The following is a 15,755-nucleotide window of genomic DNA, read 5'->3' on the forward strand; positions in this document are numbered from 1 at the left end:
AAATGAAGCTGTGAGATCAACAACCTTGATTTCTAATTCTTAAGTTTATTTCAGAGAAATTTGTAGTGAGAAAAAGGCAAACATTCCTGACTCATCTCTCAGGTAGCCATGAGGATAACCGTGCAGATGCCTGTCAAATTTCCTCCAGGAAGACCCTCGGAACTGGACCTTGGGGAGGGCAATGCCCACTTTCTGACTCACTGAAATTTGTTATAGTCAAAATAGGCACACACACTGAAGATCAACTTGGTAGAGTACGTAGTGCTTTTTATATTAAATGCAACTGAAGGTGTCTACCCTATATTGTGACCTCAATGATTTACTAAAAAAGGCTTTTGGAAAATTTTATACTAAGCACCACTGAATTTTTGTGTTTTTTAAATTAACGATATATGATGTTTGAGGACATTTCTATAGATATTGATGTTAGGCCCTTTGATCAGGAGTAAAATATGCCACCGCAATATTCTTTTAATGGGAAAACCAAGTATGACGGGTGCAATTTTGACTTTTCCAGAATGCAGCCCCCAAGAAATGAGACAAAGACGAGCACGTGTCCCTTGGGCAACACACACATCCCAGTGTGGGATGCGGGTTCGCACAGCACACCGTGGATGCAGTGAAACAGTTTCCCATCACTATGGATGGCACTCTGCATGTTGACTAGGTTTCCAGTCAGGAGGGCAGATGGCATGCTTCTTCATAGGGGGAATTCATCACTTCTGTTTGGGTCGTGCTCTCTCAGAACCCTCAGCCCTGCAGCCTGGACTTGCTCAGCAAGTTACGTGGCCCCTGAGCTGACCACGTTGGCTTGAACCTCAGGCAGGAGAAAGGGGAGAGACTAACCACCTGAGGCACAACCGCCGATGTAACCTTTGGTGCTGCTTAATCGCGTCTCCCCGGTCCTTTCTTTTGATTGTTATATTTGTCCAAATCGCATTTGGATCATCTTTGGATCCTAAGATTCACGGGACGGCAGTGCAGCCAAGCCCGCTGTACTCCCTGCTCTGTCCAGCCCTGCCCTTTATCCTGTCCAGTAAGGATTAAAACGGGTAAAAACCACGGCCCCACCACAGCAAGCACCTGCGTACACTTTTTACCAGTCGTCCTGTGATACAGGTTGAATTAGTTTATGTAGAACAAGCCATGAACACTTTAGTGTGGAAAAATAGTATTATATAAAGCTTAATATTAAACATTATGAAAAAATACATATTTACAGAAGAAACTACAAAATACAACTATGTACAATAATATCTGTTACCTTTAAATTACATAAATTCTTTAAAATTCTCCAGATTAATAAATTATACATAGTATCAACAGAAATAGCTGGCACCTCCGTAGGGCATGAAGCAAGTTTTTAAAAAGAAATCACACAGTGAATAGTTTTGATCCAGGAGCTCTCCGGGTGCATTCTCAACGCCTTGAATAACCCGCGTCTGAAAGGAAGGACACCAGAATTAGAGGCTGTAGCAGGGTGTGTCACAGTTGTTTCTTCTGTGTATGAAAATGACAAATGGCAAAGACTCACAGAAACGACGGAAACTCAATATGGTTTAGGATGAGACCATCCCAGGTCATTGCATTCAGAACCATAGATTACCAGAATTGGAAAGGACTGCTGATTCCAGTCTATCCCCTCTGGTTTTACAGGTGAGCCCACAGACCCAGAGAGGCACAGAAACTCACTCAGGGTTACACGGCTTGTGAATGCTAGTTAGTTCCAGAGCTGTTCCCGAATCCTAATTTTCAGATGCCTGAAGCGAACCATACCACAGTTAGCTTCTTTCAGGAGCACCCAGGATCACACTAAAAAAAGACTCTTAAGTCAAAACAATACAAAGGAAACTCCAAGATCCTCCAGAGCCCCCTCCATCCTGGAGCTTCTTAAAGAATCTGCCATGCAAAAACCCCAGTTTACTAGACAGATAAATTAGGGGGTAATTATTTACAAAACAAAAAGATTATCTGATTTACAAAGAACTCCCTTAAAGTAGCAGCCCTCTTACGTATGGGTGCTTTACAGGTTATTAACTATTTTACATACTGGCTAGATGGGTGGGTATAGAGGGTGCAGAGAACTAAATAAAACTGAAGAGCATTTAGAAATGGTGATAAAAGAGCTCTAAAATAATGTTTGTCTCCCCCCCACAAAAAATAAATCTATAGGTGGATATTGGTCTGTGTGGCAAGAAACTGAAACTTATGACAACACCTACATGAGTGAACATCTTGAAGTGAGCACTCCAGCCCCAGTCAAGCCTTCAGATGACTGTAGCCCTGGCCAATGTCTTGACTGCAACCTCATGAGAGACCCCGGGCCAGATCCACTCAGCTAAGCCCCTCCCAAATTCCTGATCTACAGAAACTATGAGATAATAAACATAGAGGTAAGCTGCTAAGTTTTGGTGTAATTTGTTAGCTGGTAATAAATAATACAATGTAACTTCAAATTTGCAATTAGCCAATGTGCTAAATTAGATCTTAATGATGGTCCTGAGTAGGAAAAGGCAGACCCTTCATGTGTCAATTAACTATTGTCTGATCAAAGCAGTGCCTTACAAAGTTTATACATATTTTTTACTGAATTTGTCATTTAAAAAATGTAACATGCTTGTTCTAGGAAATTTAGAAAAAACATAAAATGGAAGAAAAATCATATATTATTTTACTGCTCAGAGAAATTTATTTAGTATTGTGGTATATTTCTTTCCAGTCTTTTCTTTTCCCCTTATGTGTTATTTTTGTTTGTTTTACGTTCTTTTCTTACTTATTTATGAGAATATCTATACTATTATAATATCTTTAAAAATATCATTCTTAATGACTGCATCGTGTTCTACTCAGTGGACGCACTGTGGTGTACTTAGTCCTCCACTGTTAAACATTTAGATTTTTTCACTCAGACCTTTAACTATGAAAAGCTTCATGCATAAAGCTTTTGCAGTACTTAGGGTGGCAGTAGAAATACTGGGTGAAAAGAACCTATTAAGGACCTTGATACACGTGGCCAAGTTCTTCTCCAAAGGGATTTTACAATTTGAACTCCCAGTTGCTATTTCAAAGCATCCTCCTTAGCACTGAGCCTTATCCCTTAGAAATGTTAAGCCGAGTCCTGAGTAGAGGGCACCCCAGGCCTCGGAAGAGATACCACGTGAAATCTGTGCTCCACTATGGGGGCTCTCCTCCCCACTCTGCCTCTCTTCCCTGTTGCCACTTTGTGAGGGCATTTCCCTCAAGCCTTTGGGTAGAAGAAGAGATGCGCGGTGCACGTTGGAAAAGCTTGAGGTTTTTAATGGTTTCCAGATCCACTGTATTTTGATAAATAAATTTATAAATTAGTGAAGTAAGCTCCTACCTCTGTGATACTCTGGATTCACATTTTCGTAGATTGGAAACAAGGGGTTTTCTTGTTCACTCCGTAGCTTCCTTGCTCTGAGAACATCTCTTACACACTGATGTAGGTATACATACTGACACTATGAAAAAGCAGAAGACATGTCAGAGGAAGGCAAATTTTCAAGCATAAGAAAGACACGGGGGGGGGGGGGCTTCCCTGGTGGCGCAGTGGTTAAGAATCCGCTTGCCAATGCAGGGTACATGGGTTCGAGCCCTGGTCCGGGAAAATCCCACATGCCGCGGAGCAACTAAGCCCGTGCGCCACAACTACTGAGCCTGCGTGCCTAGAGCCCGTGCTCTGCAACAAGAGAAGCCACCGCAATGGGAAGCCCGCGCACCGCAATGAAGAGTAGCCCCCGCTCACCACAACTAGAGAAAGCCCGTGTGCAGCAACAAAGACCCAATGTAGCCAAAAATAAATAAAATAAAATAAATTAATTAAAAAAAAAAAAGAAAGACAAGGGAGTCTCACCAAACCTCAACAGTAATGGGATTCTATATGGTTAGCAAATTTCTTGATCATCCCTTCACTAATGGTCTCTAGTATGTAGAAGAGTGACTGCTTTCTATTACCACAGAGGATAGAATAATGATAATGGGCAGAGAGGTGGTGTTTATTCATCTTTTTTTCTGTACGTGCGTATTTAGAGTATGTTCTGTGAGGGCCTACAACTATGTCTGGCCATAGTAGGTCCTCCACAAATAGTTATTAATATACAAATGAATGCCAAAAACTGTGCAATGCATTTTACATAAATTATCTCCTTTGATTATTTTGACAGCCTCATATAGTAGATATAATCATCCATTTGAGTGGAGACTCAGAGAAGTTAAGTAACTTCTTCAAGGCCACATAGCTGAGAAATGGGACCCTAGGATTTAATCCTGGGTGTGTGAGCCCAAACTTCATGTCTTTTTCACTACACCAGTTTTCTTAGATGAAACCTAATGTCATTGCATTGTTGAATGAGAAAATCATTTCACCGCATACTGTGCTATTTCATTCCCTTTTGAGGGGGAGTATGGTGAGAAAAAGGAGGTGTATACAATAGGTGTGTACATCTTGGTTCTCTCAGCATCTGAGTCTGACTCATGGAAGAATCTCAAATATGTTGGCTGACTGCAGAAAACCACAGAGGCTTACACAGTGAGGACAGACCCACCTGTCAGCTCTCTGGAAGCTACTTTTTTTTTTTTTTTTTGCTGTCCCTTTGGAGAAGGTTGTGCTCTCCTTTGTGCAGCTTTTCTTTATTTTGGGAAATGCTTAAATTCTTTACAAATAGAATGATATTTTTATGCATGGTCTGCCGATGATGGCTCTGCTTCAAGAGATGAGAATTCTTTTAGTTCAAATTTCTAAGCTGCTTCGACACCTCTCCTTGGGTCAGAATTTGAGCGAAGAGTTAACCAGATGTAATGTTTAAAATGAGTTATAAAGAACAAGACAAAACTAAATTTCAGCCAAATTTTAAGCTATGAAATCTGGTCACATATCAGAGTTATTTTCATAAAAAGAGTCATGGACACTAATTCAGCACACTCTCATTTCGACCTGTATGAAAACAAGTCTATCCTGAATTTTTGAAGCAAGTATTGTAAGCAGAATCTAAATATAATTATGTGTTTGTGTGAGAAAGTGACAAATTTTGTGTTGCTTTGAAGCCTTATCAGACTCTCCTAGATTGGAAAAGCAATTTCCGTCTCCTCTGAATGTCTGTATGGCCCATTTACCAGGGCATAGTGCTATGGGTCTGGTCGTTGCTGACCTAAGTCACCATTTGGGTGCAGGAGCATCGCGCGTCTTGTCTGTGGTTTAGAAACTAACTACTTTGAAATAGAAACAAGTATAGAAGAGTCAGTGTTTTGGTGACCAAAAGGACATCACAAAGACCTCCACTGACAACAGAAGCTAGCCATAGGCGGCCAAACTTGTGCATTGGGCCCCCTTCCTTACTACCAACCGAGATGTCTAATAAGGGAATGAATGAGTGAGTTTCTGTGCCTCTCTGGGTCTGTGTCAGATGAGGGACCCTGGGCTCGCAGTCTGCCACCAGCTGGCCTAGATGGGGATCTCAGTTTCCCCATCTATAAAACAAGGAGAGCAAGGTCTCTTCTACAGCTAACATCTTTTGACTATTAATGGTTTGTATTAGACTTTGTATTGCTGTCAATTAGATGGATATTGAAAAACATTACTAGACCCTATGTTTAAGGTGATCCATGTGGTCGGCTTTGGAGTATTATCAAGGTTTGAGACACAAAGGGAGACTATAAAATCTTACCTCATCAATGATCTTTAAAAGTGAACAAGTATTTATTTTTATGGGTTGGCACTAGGCATTGCCCCTGGTTGCATGGTCATCTACTCATTGGACCTCATCATATAGGTCTGGTATAATCATTAGATTTGGATATTTCAAAGAAATCAATCAATCATAAGTGAGGCCTGTGTTAATATTAATAACTATTCTTTGCATTTCTGCTCACAAACTGCGCTCACTTGTTATAAGTGTTTTATGACACCTTGATCTTGAAAATTCAAGAAGAGTACTCTCCTGAAAATGGTTTTTAGTATAGGCAATCATTTTTGTCATCTTGAAAACAATCTACCAAATTATAGACTGACACTTCCCTGTTTTCTCCCATCCAAAGTATAATTCATATTTTCAATTCTACTGGGATACTAAATGAGTTTGAGAACTTAGAGTTTGGCTGTGAATGAGCTCTCGTACCTCTATGCTACGTCTTATTAATAAATTCTTCAACAGTGATCCACCCTGGGCTTTGAAACCAGTTAAAATTCATTAATTTGCCTTGTCTTAAATATAAATTCTTCTTTTCCCTACAGAATACCCCTTTGAAAATGATTACTACTAAAACCTTCAGATTGTTAATGTGCTTCCCACTTTCTTTTTTTCTTGTGAATTCCTTTATTCTTTATTCACATTTCATCTCTCTTCTTTGTTCTTGGATCTTTAAATCTTAAAGGCAGTTACAATACTTGACCTAGTAATAATGGTAGTTCATGTTCTTCAGTCAAATACTGGGTCTATCCTACTGGTAAGGGCAATACATTGATGGTTTCTTTTGGAAAACATATAGTCAAATCGGAATACAAGAAAGCATTAAACTTTAGAATCAAAATCTACCCTGAATTTCTCCCTAGCTTGTGCTTTATTAAAACTTTCCTTTATTATTATTATTTTTTTGTTGTGCTTCTCTCTCTCTTTTTTAAGCATCTTTATTGGAGTATAATTGCTTTACAATGGTGTGTTAGTTTCTGCTGTACAACAAAGTGAATCAGCTGTATGTATACCTATATCCCCATATCCCTTCCCTCTTGTGCCTCCCTCCCACCCTCCCTATCCCACCCCTCTAGGTGGTCACAAAGCACCGAGCTGATCTCCCTGTGCTGTGCGGCTGCTTCCCACTAGCTATCTATTTTACATTTGGTAGTGTGTATATGTCCATGCCACTCTCCCACTTCGTCCCAGCTTACCTTTCCCCCTCCCCGTGTCCTCAAGTACTTTCTCTACATCTGCGTCTTTATTCCTGTCCTGCCCCTAGGTCCATCAGAACCATTTTTTTTTTAGATTCCATATATATGTGTTAGCATATAGTATTTGTTTTTCTCTTTCTGACTTACTTCACTCTGTATGACAGATTCTAGGTCCATCCACCTCACTACAAATAACTCAATTTCGTTTCTTTTTATGGCTGAGTAATATTCCATTGTATATATGTGCCACATCTTCTTTATCCATTCATCTGTTGATGGGCATTTAGGTTGCTTCCATGTCCTGGCTACTGTAAATAGTGCTGCAATGAACATTGTGGTACATGTCTCTTTTTGAATTATGGTTTTCTCAGGGTATATGCCCAGTAGTGGGATTGCTGGGTCGTATGGTAGTTCTATTTTTAGGTTTTTAAGGAACCTCCATACTGTTCTCCATAGTGGCTGTATCAATTTACATTCCCACCAACAGTGCAAGAGGGTTCCCTTTTCTCCACACCCTCTCTGGCATTTATTGTTTGTAGACTTTTTGATAATGGCCATACTGACTGGTGTGAGGTGATACCTCATTGTCCCACTTTATCCTTAATGAAAAGTAGATAAAGTCTAATGTATGAACTTCACATCATAAAAGATCATTTTTCCTATGTCCAGCCAGCTGGTGAAGCCTTAGTTCCATTCAACTTCACCAATAGCTGTAGTACGAGATAATATTTATAGGATTGTACTTATAGCCTTTCATGGTCTCTGAATGCACAGTTTAGCAGAGGGGCAGGTATGTGGACAAATAACTATAAAGTGATAAACGTAAGACAGAACTGTTTATAAAGCTTCATACATGAGAAGAAGCCATCAGGTTCACTTTGGAGGGAGGAAAATATGGAGCTAGAGAGAAAAGGCGACATTTGTTAAGAATTTGAGCAAAGAAATAGGATATTCCAAATGATGTAAATAACACGAAAGTGCAAATATATTCTGAAAGCTGTGAGGAGTCTAGTGTAGTTAAAATGTAGGGTGCATAGGTCATGGGAAACTCCCAGGACAATCCCCCAAATGAGCACTGAGTCCCATACATCCCACTGTTTCCTCCTCGTGGGGAGCAGATGAGATTGATGGACAGTTGCTATCACCTAGTGTTCTTTAACAAGTTATTGCTCCATCTGAGTGTCTCTCTCAGAGTCAGGCTGCAAACATGCCCCAAGCCAGGCTAAAAGAAGGAGGGACACGCTCAGCAGCTAAAAGAAGGAGGGACACACTCGCAAACTCCCTAATGCCTCCTTGTTTAGAAACCTTTGCTCTTTAATATATTTATCAAAACTTGTGAAGCCCTGCACCCCTTTGTCTCTCAAATAAGGTAGAATAAAGTTGAGGTTGACTCTCTCTGTGGACCCAGAAAAGTAATACAGGGATGTCAGAATGTCCTTTTTCCTTTGCTGGAACCATCACCCACAAGGGCTCAGCTGTGGATCGCACCCCTTTGCACTCACTCTCAGAACCAAGTGAGCGGTGCCGGTTCTGAGCATCTAAGACTGTAGAAGGAGTCCACCTTCAGCAGAGCCTTCAAGCAAGACAGATAATATCTGGATATTGTTTGGGATTTTGTTTGATAAAGAAAAAGGAAAGAGAAAATTTCTATCTTATTGCAATCTTTATTCAGCATGATCAAAAGAATTGTTGATTCTGGCCCAGAGAGGGAAGCCTTCCTTAATTTTGACAGACCCTAAAACAGTGGGGATGGGTGGCGTTATGACATGAAACTGGGGAAATAAGTTGGAACCAGGCTACGAAGAGCTTGAGCTTCATTTTAAAGCAATGAAGAGCTTTCCACGATTTTTATGCAGGGAGTTGACACAGCGAGAGAGCACTTTGGTGGTGGCAGTGGTGATGGAGCTGTTAGGGCAGAAGCTAGAGGCAGGAGAGCCACAAGGAGGCTACTGCGAAGGCCCGCTGGGAGTTAGTGAAGAGCTGGGCAAAGGCAGGGGTGAGAGACTAGAACAAGGAGAAAGATGCTTGGTAGAATGTCCAGGGCTTAGTCACTGCTCGGATGTAACTATGGGAACTGCGGGAACAGAAGTCAGATCCCCAACCAGGGATCAAACCTGGGCCCCCTGCAATGGAAGCACTGAGTCCTAACCACTGGACCGCCAGGGAAGTCCCTGTTGTTTACGTTTTTAAAGAAAGATAATGAGTTCAGTTTTGAGGGTTTTGAGTTGGAGATGAGATGACTGTAAAGCTTCCTGGTGGAACTGCCCAGGAGGCAGGTACTCAGGTGAATGCTGGGGAAGGAGAATAGATTTGGGAGATGTGAGCACCTACGTGGTTCCCAAAGCCACGGGAGTGGAGGACATCACAAAGAATGAAGATGGAGAGAAAGAAGAGCTGTGCCTTGAGGACAGACCCTCGGGAACTCGAACACTGAAAAGGCAGGCTGAAGAACAAGAACCATAGACTCCGCAGAGGTTAGGAGGAGAAGGGGCAGAGAACAGGGGAAAGAGGAGTTATGTCCAAGGAGGAGGGAGCGCTTTGGCATATCGTGTTGCCCCTGCCCTGGAAGTTAGCCAGTGATATTTACAGTAGGGGGTGCCTGCTCTTTGCCAAAATGCGTCTCCAGAGTTCTGAGCAGGTGTACAGAAGTGATACATGGCCCAAGAAGCTCTGACAATAACCAGGGAGCCTGAACCCCACCCCCCGCCACACACACACCCCTTGCGATTATTTATAATGTGATAATCTCCTCTTCTCCAAATTACAAATTAAGTATGGTTTGAGTTTGTGAAAATGAAAACAAATTAGTAATGGAACATTGATGCTGACTTTTTAGCAGCATAATTGTAGGATATTTGTTCATTCATTTAATAGATTAAAAAAATATTGAGGTTAGAGCAAAGGAAAACAAGTTCCTACCCTCTAGGAACTTGTAGTCTTGTGGAAAAAGCTGAAGGAAAACAATTATGATATAGTGTGATATAATTCTACAACCCTTAATTAAAGAACAGAGCTAGACAGTGGTCATCAGTGGCTGCCAAAACCGTTAAGTGAAAGGCTGATGGGAAATGTTACAGTGGATGACCATTGTCATTTCATCAGCATGGAGAAGTGACACAGACAGGAAGTGCCTCCTGATATGATGCAACAGGAAGTACTCAGCACCACCCACGAAGCATGTGGTGGTAAAAAGGAACCCAGACTTCATGAAGCCTCTAGATCTAATGACCCACTGACAAAAATTATGGGAAATAGAGGAATACACTACCTTACGTTATGAAAAATGGAATACATTATGAGAAAGCAGTCAGCCACATTCAGAACGTGGGAAAATCTATGGAAAATGAACTGATTTCTTTAACAAATAAATGGCACAGAAAACAAATCAGAGGGAGGACTGTTACAGATGAAAAGAAATTTAAAAGAGACTTCAACCAAACGCAATGTATGGACTTTGGATTCTAACGCAAACTAAGTGTAAGAAGCAATTTTTGAGATAATTAGGGATATTTTAACACTGACTAGATATTAGATGATATTAAGGGATTATGATTAAAATTGTTAGGTGTGATAATGGTATTGTGGTCATGATTTTTTTTTTTTTTTTTTTTTTTGCGCGGTACGAGGGCCTCTCACTGTTGTGGCCTCTCCTGCTGCGGAGCACAGGCTCCAGATGCGCAGGCTCAGTGGCCATGGCTCATGGGCCCAGCCGCTCCATGGCATGTGGGATCTTCCTGGACCGGGGCACAAACCCGTGTCCCCTGCATTGGCAGGCGGACTCTCAACCACTGCGCCACCAGGGAAGCCCTGTGGTCATGATTTTTAAAGAGTCCTTAACTATAAAAATATATATATATAACTGTAAAAATATATATGTAGTAAAATATATAATACTATTAATAATGCATAATATATAAATATATAAAATATAAAAATATATTATATTAAATATATATGTTTTTAAATACACAGTATTAGTAGGATTTGCTTTAAAATATTCCAAAGAGGTCATGGGCTGGGGGAACAGTGTATGTGGGCTATAAATGCAAAAAGAACACAGAATACTGATAACTGTAGAGACTGAGGTTTGGGTATGGACGTTCATTATACTATTTTCCCTAGTTTCATGTATTTTTTTAAAATTTCATAATAAAATATTTAAAATTTTATTATGGAATTGGGAATAGAGGGTCCTGGGTGTGGGCCCTGCCTGTATGAGGCAATGACGACAGTTTTTTCCCAAACGTGTAACAGAATATGAGGATCTGCAGGATATTAATATGTGCTATACAACAAGGGGATCCAGGGGCTTCCCTGGTGGCACAGTGGTTGGGAATCTGCCTGCCAATGCAGGGGACATGGGTTCGAGCCCTGGTCCGGGAAGATCCCACATGCCACAGAGCAACTAAGCCCATGCACCACAACTACTGAGCCTGCGTTCTAGAGCCCGAGAGCCACGACTACTGAAGCCCGCGCGCCTAGACCCCATGCTCCGCAACAAGAGAGAAGCCACTGCCATGAGAAGCCCGTGCAACGCGACGAAGAGTAGCCCCCGCTCGCCGCAACTAGAGAAAGCCTGCGCGCAGCAACAAAGACCCAACGCAGCCAAAAACAAATATAAATAAATAAATAAATTTATTAAAAAAAAAAAAGAAGGGAATCTTGGGGGGGTTAAAGCAGTTTCAGCAATGGTGGGCTCAACCAAGCTCGAGGGGAGCCTTTGCTGCAGGACATCTCCGTTTTGTGGAGCATGGCCACCTGCACAGCTTTCATGTATCCTGTGACTCTAACAGGGGACACGGTAGCATGAAGAACTTTTCACCTTTTTGACCATAGGCAATTTTTTTTTTTTAATAGAGGACTTTGCAGAGCTACTTGGGAAACACAAGGGCAAGAGAACTTGGGCCTGGTAAGGCAATGATACAGAGGAATGACAGGCTTGGTCTCTCTGGGGACATAGATTTGACTCTGAGGCTGTGGGGCAGGGCACGTGGGGCTTAGGGCTTGTGATTCTCTAGAACAGGGTTCAAGTCCCAGCTCAGCCACTTCATAACTGTGCAAAGCCCTTTAGCCTCTCAACTTCAGTTTTCTAGCCTGGAAATGGAAAATAATACTTCTCTCATCTGTTTTTTTTTTTTTTTTTTTTTTTTTGGTGAAAACTTAATGAGATAACATGTTCAGAAATGCCCTGCAAATGTCAAAGGACTGTATAAATGGAAGCATTTATCCTTCACAATTAATGTACACTCCTTGGTGTGGGGTTGCAGCTGGGGTGGGCTGAAGGAGAGAAGAGATTAGAATCTGTCTCCTCTTTACTAACTGAAGTTCTTGCGCTCAATCACCAGCCTATCTTAAAATGACCTTCATGATGAACTAGCTGACCTTTCCCCATGTTAATGCATTGATTAAAAAAAAAATCCATTTCTCTTCCTACCCACCTAAAGAAGATGGGCAACCAGTTCAGTAAAGATAAGAATTTACATCATCCTCAAGGTCACTGAAATTTGTTTCAAAATAAAAAGTCCCAGAAAACATCACTATTCAATTCTCTTTCTTCTCCTAAAGAGTCATAGTTCTTTCCCCTTATCAGATTAAAACCCTGGACATTTTAGAGGAGGGAGACAGACAGGCTGGTCTGTGTCCTTCAGCCGGACTCTTACCTCAGTCTGGACCATGTGAACCCTGTGAAGTCTTAGGTCATGCACTGCTCCATAAATGTCCACAGAATCTTTGGAATCTAATTGCTGGAGGATTCGGTCCAATGCGATAAAGGTTCCAGTCCTACCCACACCGGCACTAGAAGAGAGCGTAAAGAAAGACTGAGCATTTTTAATTAAACTGGCCTTTCTGGACTGCATCCAGAGACTCTAGCACAATCTTTCCTTTCCCTTCCAAGTTAGAGGAGACTATAGGAATACTTCTTTCTCTCAATGTGCTCTCTCAAAGAAATACAACCCAAGGCTCTGGCCTTCCATCTTTCCTCCTTCCTTCCTCCATCTTCCCACCCTGCCAGAGGTAAGGACTTGCTGTGTACCATTTCCATGCATGCTTTCATACTCTTCCTATATTCATGTAAATCCACACACAATATATTCTTTCAGTGTGTTTCCAAAATTTTCTAAAATGGTAACATGTTTTATGTATTCTTTTGCCAACATTTCTATTGAATATTCTTTTGAAATTTGTCTACATTGTTACATGTAGGTCTAATTTCTTGTGTAGAGTTCATAAACCACCACTAATCCATTCCCTACTGATAGACAGTGAGATCATTTTTAGTTTTTCTCTATTACAAACTGTGTTGCAGTGAACATCATTGTGCACATGTGTGGGGATCTCTCAAGGGTTGATACGTAGAAGCAGAACTGCTGGATCATAGCAATATGAACACCTTCAGCTTTACCAGGGATTGTCAAATTGCTCCCTAAAGTGATGGCACAACCTGGGGATTTTTGGTGCACATATTTTAAGATAAAGAAGAACAGTTTTTCAGTGGTATTGGGTGAAAATGCCCACCATTCTTTAGAAAGCAGGAAGCTCTTGAGAGCCTCACGTTCCTATTAAAAGCATCAGGGTTCCAATGACATATAAAAGCTGGGCTCCTAGGGTGCTGGGCAGATTTGGAGAAAATGAGTACATTTGACATTTCTCTTACTATAGCAGTTCCCTGCTCTTTATTTATTAGTGCCATTCAGTTAGGGCTATCGGAGTGTTTCTGCAAACATTAATTAGCTAAACACCAGGCTCCCCAGGGAGAAAGACAGTGACAGACTGCTTGTTAGCTTGATTTTATGGACGTACAGACTGAAGCAAAGACAAGTCAAGAGAGAACAGAAATTTAAGAGCAAAATTGGGTTGCCACATATGGCAAGTACCACTTGACTTGGCAGGAAGTCTAGAGCAGGGATCCTGAAGGCTGGTTAGGTTTTACACAGGTGGAGGAGAGAGAGAAGGCCATTCCAGGAGTAAGAATGGTAAGAGGCAAGGATGAGTGTGAGCTGTCTCCTCCCCGGCTACAGTGGGAGGGGAGTCTCTGGGCATTTGGATAGGGGGGTGAGATGGGGCCTAATTATGGGGGAACTGGCAGTCACAGAAGAACTTTGCATTTGCTATAGTAGGAAAAAGAGCAAGAGGGAGAGAAAGATGGAGAGTGAGGGTGAGAGACAGTGCAAAGGAATGAGGCTGGAGAGGAGTGGGTGGAAGAGGGTGGAAGAACATCCCCTGGGCCTCTGTAGACTGGTTGGGTAGACAAATCCTCCAGCCACTAGATTCTTCAGGCTTACACCCTTATTTCTACTCCTGGCTGCCACTTTGTTGGCTCCGGGGGGCGGAGTACCTGCAGTGCACCGCGGTGGGCCCGGCCCCCGGGGTCCTGTTGATGTAGTCCCTGACAGTTCTCACAAACTGGATCAGGGACTGGGTGGTCTCCGGGACTCCGTGGTCTGGCCACACCGTATAGTGAAAGTGGCGGATGAGTCTGTGCGCGTCCAGCTGTTCCTCCTGTAAGAGCAGAGCGACTAATAAGAGGAACGGCCCGAGGCAAACCTTCAAATTTGACAACCGTGCCCATGCAGGGATTCCTATGAGCGAAACTACAGGAGAAGAAACCAGCAGAAAATAGGACTGACGGGTGTTCTTCATCTGCCCAAGCTGCGTTATTAAACGAAGTCAAACAAACCAACATACGCTGCATATCCGAAACTCCCGGATGGTCCACTCGGGCAGCACGGACTCCGAGAGCATCTGCAGGATGAGGTCCCCGTAGTAGAGGGAATCCTGGTCCGCTGGCCAGTAATGGTCACACTTTACCTAGAGGAAGGCGGGCAGAAAAAAAAAGTGAGTCCGGAAATGCGCCTCCTCCATGATGAACCTGTACTTTCCCTCCTCGAAATGTCTTCCTGAGTTGGAATCCAGGTGAGCTGCTGAGGCAGTCTGACCATCTTTTTCGCAGTAACCTGCTCATGGCCAGGGCTGAAGCTGGGCTGCTGCTCCAAGTGAAGGAGAGACACCGTTCAAGGAGCAACCCCCCCCAACCTTCGGATTCATTTTCCTTTCAGGTTCAGTGTTCTATGGCTTTTGTTGAGTTTTTATTGATTTCCTCAGCATTTCAATTCCACTAGCACATAAGCCATGTCTTACAATTTCTCGGTTTTGTTTGTTTTTCTGAAGCAAGATCCAGTTGCGAAGAGGAAGGCATTGTCTCCCTGGCCCTTTTCTGTTTATATTTTGATATCGTTGTCCCAACCTGGATCCAGTGCCATGTGCCATGTGATCTTTGGAAAGTCAGCACATTTAGCCAAGCTCACATTCACAGGTGGAGACAGGTGAAAGAAGACTGTGGACATATAATTACTGAGCACAGTTACTGGGCACTTCATGTAATCTCTCTTTCTAATCCTCAAAGTAACCATACAAAGTAGAGGATTATAAATGCCAGTACAAGAGGTTTGCTTAGTTTGCCCAGATAACTACCTTACTTTGTTTCTGCAGACACAGCCTAAAAGTCACTTCCCCTTCTTTCCTGAAAGTAGGCACAGCGCCAGTGACTCGGCCAGTTTATCTCTTCTCTCCATACAGCAGAGAATGGAGCAGACGAGAGGCCAGGTAATCCTTCTGTGTCATGGGCGCTTCTGATAATCCCAGTTGTCAAATGCAAACATCTTTGACTGAAACTTCAGACCCAGAATCAGAATTGGGCATCACCTGGGTTTACGATAGAGCCTTTTATAACCAAGTGGTTTTAATTCACTAACAGTGTTCTTACATGACCCCTACTTGGCTTTTACGGTCTTTAACTTCTTTTTATTCTTTTTTTTCTGTACGCGGGCCTCTCACTGTTGTGGCCTCTCCCGTT

The 15,755-nt window shown here is 42.3% G+C and overlaps 1 protein-coding gene across 3 annotated transcripts in view; it reads right to left on the reverse strand.

Annotated features, from left to right (window-relative positions):
• Positions 1-1,298: 1,298 nt before the first annotated feature.
• The window catches only part of PTPRB (protein tyrosine phosphatase receptor type B), a 112,269-nt gene continuing 97,812 nt past the window's right edge, over positions 1,299-15,755 (reverse strand). For all 3 annotated transcript variants that reach the window (XM_082850509.1, XM_082850510.1, XM_082850511.1), the window contains 5 exons: positions 14,588-14,710; positions 14,238-14,401; positions 12,562-12,697; positions 3,362-3,482; positions 1,299-1,442 (listed from right to left, as the gene is read on the reverse strand). In XM_082850509.1, coding sequence (XP_082706635.1) covers positions 1,420-1,442; positions 3,362-3,482; positions 12,562-12,697; positions 14,238-14,401; positions 14,588-14,710 — 567 coding nt within the window. In that variant the 3' untranslated portion in view covers positions 1,299-1,419. The remainder of the gene's footprint in view (positions 1,443-3,361; positions 3,483-12,561; positions 12,698-14,237; positions 14,402-14,587; positions 14,711-15,755) is intronic.

This window comes from Leucopleurus acutus, assembly GCF_964270905.1.
Source record: "Leucopleurus acutus genome assembly, chromosome: 11".
Taxonomy (NCBI): Eukaryota; Metazoa; Chordata; class Mammalia; order Artiodactyla; family Delphinidae; genus Leucopleurus; species Leucopleurus acutus.